The sequence below is a fragment of the Pavona decussata genome, unplaced genomic scaffold (assembly GCF_977016875.1).
Source record: "Pavona decussata unplaced genomic scaffold, jaPavDecu1.1 SCAFFOLD_13, whole genome shotgun sequence".
In the NCBI taxonomy this organism is placed as follows: Eukaryota; Metazoa; Cnidaria; class Anthozoa; order Scleractinia; family Agariciidae; genus Pavona; species Pavona decussata.
In genome coordinates, this window is record NW_028145436.1 from 721,179 (window position 1) to 727,706 (window position 6,528).

The 6,528-nt window shown below is 44.1% G+C and overlaps 1 protein-coding gene across 1 annotated transcript; it reads right to left on the reverse strand.

Moving 5' to 3' along the window:
* Positions 1-5,424: 5,424 nt before the first annotated feature.
* LOC146487758 (uncharacterized) lies at positions 5,425-6,528 on the reverse strand. Its single transcript, XM_085126110.1, has 2 exons — positions 6,151-6,528; positions 5,425-5,545 (listed from the first exon to the last, which is right to left on the reverse strand). The coding sequence occupies exons 1-2, from the start codon at positions 6,490-6,492 to the stop codon at positions 5,444-5,446; spliced, it is 444 nt and encodes a 147-aa protein (XP_084982236.1). The 5' UTR covers positions 6,493-6,528; the 3' UTR covers positions 5,425-5,443.

A 6,528-nucleotide genomic window follows, 5' to 3' on the forward strand; every position in this document is an offset into this window, starting at 1 on the left:
AGTTTTGATTTGCCACCATGGCAGAGTTTTCTCCGGCAAATGCATTCCAGCATCTCGGAAGGACGCTCAGTGTTGTTGTTACTAAACGGTCGCATCGCTTCTTGAAGCTTGCGGATTTCTAGTTCTTTGCCTTCTCGCTGGTCTCATAAAATCAGGCTATCGAACGAACACACTATAGTAAGTTTATCATTGAATGCTGATGAAATACTGGATTTAAGTACGTAAGTTTGAGGGAGCTTCTCGGTTTTTCGAACCGCGCGTAATAGAAAAGGTCGATGCCGCGAGATATTCACATTGTATTAAAATAAAACCGTATACGTTCGCATAATTTCGTAAGTTCTGGCATTTCTTGAATGTCATGGGACATTTGTACGAAGCGCTGCAAAAATCCCCATGTGTTTTACATGGGCAGCCTTTTTGTCCTTCTGAAACGTGACCGAAACACTGGCCGGTCAGTTTTATTTTTATGCCAGTAAGTCGTAAGACTTGCCCGCCGTATCCCGCCGGTGTTGTGTGCTCGCTTCTAATTGGTCCAAAAACAATTAGCTTGACAGCGCTTACGCTATCGCTCGCACATGCGCCGAACCGTGAAACTCTCCCCTTAATGCATTCTCGTCCCCAGAGCTCCAACGTTTTTTTTTAATTGTTGCACGAGTGGCTCTGGGTCCATCCAAAAATATCTTTTTTTTCATTGGCTGTCGAAAACCCGATGCGCTTTAAGGTGAAAAATGCTACGCTTCTGTGCATTTGTCTTTACTTCCTAAAACTGAGCAGTACTGAGCAAGCGCAATGGTAATTTATCACATTGAGCGTGCGCTACCGGATGTCGTGAAATTCACGACATCCGTTAACGGCTGTTACCAGGGCCTACGATCCAACCGCTGACCAGAAGATCGTAGGCTCTGGGAACGAGGATGCCTTTAATGTTGAACATATGAAAAGAAATCACATGCCCCCTGGGAAAAGGGGTAAGAGTCGCTTCACTGTAAATGAGCAAAATCTGTGGACTCTCATTCAAGATGTCGTAAACAACCCAGATATGACATGTCAACACAGAACAGACATTGTCAAAATGTTTTATAAAAAGAAATTTGCCACTCCTGTGGGAGTTCATGGGCAAACAAGAAAGAAATGTTACTGTATAACGGTCATTTATAATATGCGGGAAAAGAACATAGTGTAATATTCTGCCCTGGGTATTGTTATTTATTACATGTAAATGAGGTATGCGGAATCGCTCTGGCCTGGGACAAGCCCAAACCAAGGCGAAAAGAAGTAGCATGGGTCTCAAACCCGCCTTCTTCTCGGGAAGGGTGGGCGAGATGCCAAACAATCACTGACCGTGACTAGAGCAAAGTGCATTGAATAGAGCACATGTCTGTTTTTTATACATACATTAATATTCATCCCCAGGGCATAAATTAACAATGCAAATTGAGTTTGCACAGTGCAATATTCTGCCCTGGGTATTGTTATTTATTACATGTAAATGAGGTATGCGGAATCGCTCTGGCCTTCTCCAAGCCCAGCGCCACCGCTCGTCATAAAACAATACAGAGTATCCAGCTCAGCATAACCTTTATTTAACACTCTCTTCCCAATCCTTATATCCTATATAACAAAAGAAAAAACGCTTTGGCTTGACGTATACAAAGTAAAAGAAATATCAAGCGACTATCCGCATATCCTAGACTCTCTGATAGAAACAGGTCAAACAGGAGTTCTATAACCGATACTATATCAAACTTTAGAATCAGAGTCTAAAAAACCATTGTCCTCATACCTAATCTTGAAAAGCTTGCGAAAAATCTTTTAAATTATTAAGCCTTTTGCATGTCTGGCCAGTTTCAATATCTAGGTCCGCCAATGTTGCAGCCGCACCTGCCGGGTTAACTACTTGTTATAACTTGATATAATGCAACGCCGTTTTACTATTCTTCCAACCCACATGATCCATGATTTCATGCAAACTCAGACCCGCGAGCGCTAAAGAAACCGCGGCACCACTACGAAAACCATGAAGTGTAAAATGCGCACTAGGTAAACTATGAGACAAAGGGGTGGTATATGCATTTAATCTAGCTTGGGCTGCAGTTGAGTCCAACCCCTGGGGTGAAATATTCCCTGATTTAGTTAGAGATCGGAAAAAAAACCGAAATTTAACTTTAACCCCATAGACCTAGAAATGCTAAATTACAATTCAATTCCTCTAACAGGACATACACACGTATTGGTAACCCTCCTCAAAGCAAAAACACGAACATCCCCCGACCTTAATGATTTTGTCCAAAGATGGTTCAACAACAAACCAGAATTATCCGGGAAACGTAAGGTATCCACAGTTTTTAAACCCAACAAATCGGCTGCGCGATCTCCCGCAAAAAATAAGGCCTTAAACATGGCCCGGTCGCGTGCCAGGATATAAATCTGAGAGGGAGTTAAATTCGCAGAAAGCATAAGCTGGAAATGGATGTGGCGAGAGATCTTCATCAAATCTTCAAGAAGGAAAGGCTCACCCTGGCGCGGAACAACTCTTGCCTTTAACTGCTCCTCACGACGACCGCTAAATACCGTTTCACCGACCAGTCAGAAGCAGGATTACCAATATTCAACACTGACTGCCATTCGGAACCCCTTCCATGTTCCACACAAATTGCCCGCAACTTCCCTATGAGGGAGTCCACAGTCCCAAAGGCCAGTCTCTTAGGACATTGACAAACACCCTGGCCAACTCTCTTATGTGAGAAGTTTGGGCACTCTGAAAGGTGAACCTGTGTTTTCCCCCCATGATCTTTCCAAACTAGAGAAGCTATCACATCTGCTGGGAGAGCTGAAGCCAGGGATTTCGGAGTTGCAAGATTACGCAAGAACATAGAAAATTCCCGTTCTAGAGCACTCTTTTGCTTGACATAACGCGAGGATCCCCGCTGTTGTGATAACTGATCCAAACGCTGAGCAATGTTTTCCTCATCAATCTTGACTTTCTTGGCTTGCGGTACGATCTCGGAAACATAAGCACCACCCCTGGTATAGCCACATTGTTGACAAAACCGAAACTGCTCATCATTGGCATGAGAGCATTTAGGACAAGCCACCGACGGAGTAAAGAGCTTCGGAACTCTAGGAAGCGACTGTAAAAGACAGAAAACGAGAAAATCACTCAAAGAATCAAAACGATACTCTACAAGCCCAAATGTTAAACGGACAAGGCGCTGGTTTATAGCCAGACTTGGACGGTGCCAGAAGGACTCCGAAACTACCCTTCGTACCAAGGCAAACTTTAGAGGAAGAACGAGCCATCAGCTCAGGCCACCAAAAAAAAGGTGTGGACAGATCTCTGGGACGATTACGGTAAATGGGATCTGGAAGCCATACAAAAACCTCAAAACTGGACCAACTAATCCAAAGGGAGGGAAAACATATGGATTAGACATATTGGACATTGCACGCAAATCGTGAGAAAAGAAATTGATGCCTCGCGAACGTGGACTTGAAAAAGGTGTAAAGTGTGGCAAAGGGCTTCCATCCAATCCAATTACTGCATTGGAATCCAAGGCCATAAGGTCAAATGAGTGCCCACATGTGCTCCCAAATGATTGTTCCACCAAGGCCCATGCCGTAGCCGACAATTTTGAATCTGACTTTGACAAACGACGTGAAGGACCATCTGCCTGGTTGTCACTAGACTTGACATGGAACAGGCTAAGCTGAAAATTGCGATCAGATAGCGCGTAGAACAGGTCCTTAGAAGCCTTTGTCAATTGAGGAGACTTCTTACTCCCTTGGCCCTCCAAAACGTCAATAAGAACAGTACTGTCAACATAAACATCAACTCGACAATCCCTCAAACCAGCGGGAAGAGCTTTTATGGCGTTTACCAAAGCGAACATTTCTTTGGTAGAGATGTTGAGATCCCTGTGTTGCTCATCCCAGTAGTCACTCATAGTTTGGTCACCGGAGAGCAGATGAACGACACAACCCCAGCCATATCCCGAAGCGTCCGTAGACAAAGTCAGTCCTAAGTGCTTCTCTTCTCGCCATGGAAGAACTTCTGCCAAGAGTCTAAAAAACGCCAATGCGTCAATTCTTCTCGCAAGACCGATGAGATCGAAACAAGACCATTCGCTGATGCAGATGCAATTGCTGAACTCATTTCTCTTATAAACAACTTGGTCGCAGGGAAAGCCAATGAGAATGACACACATTTTCCTTGAAAACGCTGCCACATATTTCTTACACGCCAAAATGTGCTCTCTCAAGGATGCCCAGGGAGCAATCTTCCGTTCCGGCATTAGGAAAGATTGCTTTGCAGAGTCCACTACAAGACCCAAGTACTCCAGTGAGGTAGTCGGGATGAAAACCGATTTACTAATACCAATTGTGTAACCTAAATAAACGAGGACTGATAAGACACAAAATATTGCGGCAGTCGCTGCATCACGTCTAAATTGCTCCTGTCGACATGCCGGGAGGACTGACCATGGCCCTGATGAGGTGAGGAGTTCACCATTAAGACGATCGTCTATATACAGTGAACAGGGAACACCTTGAGCTCTTAAGAAACCGGACGCCGCCAAACCTATGGTATGGTAGATGTAGGGGGAAATTTTCCATCCAAATGGAAGAGTAACACAAACAAACCAATAACCCTTCCATTCAAAACCAACATATGTCTGAGAGCATGCGGAGAGTAACACATGATCATAACCTGACTTGTCGTCGCATTTTGTCATGTAGAACCCCCTATAGACATACCTTGGAACATCGACTAATTTATCCAGGGAAAAAGGCATATCCCTCATCCACAAGTTCAAAAACCTAGCATCTAGGCAGAGTCTTGGTTTCGTAGGTTCTACTGTTAATGGTAAAACCAAATGAGGTGGACTATCAACCCCGAGTTTCCCCCACACCCTAACTGCTCCAGTAATAATGCGCTTCAAAATTTCCTGCGACACAAATTCTGTAAATCTCTTGCGGCAGCAATAATCAAACCCCTTATAAGCACCCTTAAACTAAAATGCCTAATGTTCACTTTATTCCGGATCCAATCACTGATTGATGCAGCAAGCGAATGACCTTCAAGAATCGACTCCCAAGCTTCAGGATGCCTGTGGATACCTCCAGCAACGAACTTGTCTTGATCTCTTAGTCTAATTCTTCCCAGATCTGGAACAGTTTCAGAGACTTAAAACATCTTTCCAATTGTAGACACAAGATGCCTCCCCCCGATCGGGAACCCCATTTACATTAACCCAAGATTTAAACGTTCTTGGTTGCGAAGCCAGAAGGAGAAAACCAAAATCCTGAGAAAATTCATTTTCACTAACAGGCTCTTGTAATCGCCGCATCAAAAAACCCTGCCCTAGGGTGATTCGTTTCCTTAGCAACCATCTTTAGATTAAGTAGAAGATCTAACGCCTGATACTTGCTGAAAGACGGAGCCTTAAGAAGTAGCCTGATGTCTGCTAATGTGGAATCCACAGAAGCCTTTTGGGACTCCTCCAACCTTTAACCTCTGCAAAACTTCATCGAAGTTATGCCCCTCCTAGAACAAGGAAATAAAATCACAAACCTTCAAGGCTAACTCTTTCTCTCTTTACTCTAAACCTCATAGTCTTTATTAGCCACACAGGCACACCACTCTTCGGCCGCGCAGGCAAACCAACTTTAGCCACACAGGCAATTAAATGACTTTGGCCACACAGGCAAACCATATCTAGCCACACAGGCAATTAAATCTCTTAAGCCTCACTGGCAAAATAGTCTCTTGCCAGACTTGCCACACAAGCAAATAAATCTCTTTGGCCACACAGGCAAACCAGTATCTAGCCACACAGGCAATTAAATCTCTTAAGCCTCACAGGCAAAACAGTCTTTAGCCACACAGGCAAATAAATCTCTTTAACCATACAGGCAATTAAATTTCTTTAGCCACAGAGGCAGTTAAATCCCTAAAGCCTCACAGGCAAAACAGTCTTTAGCCACACAAGCAATACAAAGTCTAATATGCACAAAATCATGCAGAAAATATATGTAACGGAATGCAAGAAACTGCACCTTCCTAAGAAAGAAAACCGAAACTTACACGACTACTCTTGGTGAAATAACGACACTAGAAATGGCCACTAATGAAGAAAAACTACCGTTTACCTCAACAGCGTTCGCCGGATTAACAGGGAGATTTTGTTGACCTGCTTGACCTCCGTTCGCTTGTTCGACTCTCTGGTCCGCCAAAGCCGCCACCAGCGGAGGGACGTCAACAGCCGCTACCAAACCCGGGACAGGAATCTCCGGGCGATGTGGAACCTGGTCAGCCATAGAGTACAGCAAAAAGGACAGGCGGAGAACACAGTCGAAGAACAGAGTCGAAAGACGCCGTCGAAGAAGGCGGGTTTGCAGAAGAACACACGCCAAACAATCACTGACCGTGACTAGAGCAAAGTGCATTGAATAGAGCACATGCTTGTCTTTTATACATACATTAATATTCATCCCCAGGGCATAAATTAACAATGCAAATTGCGTTTG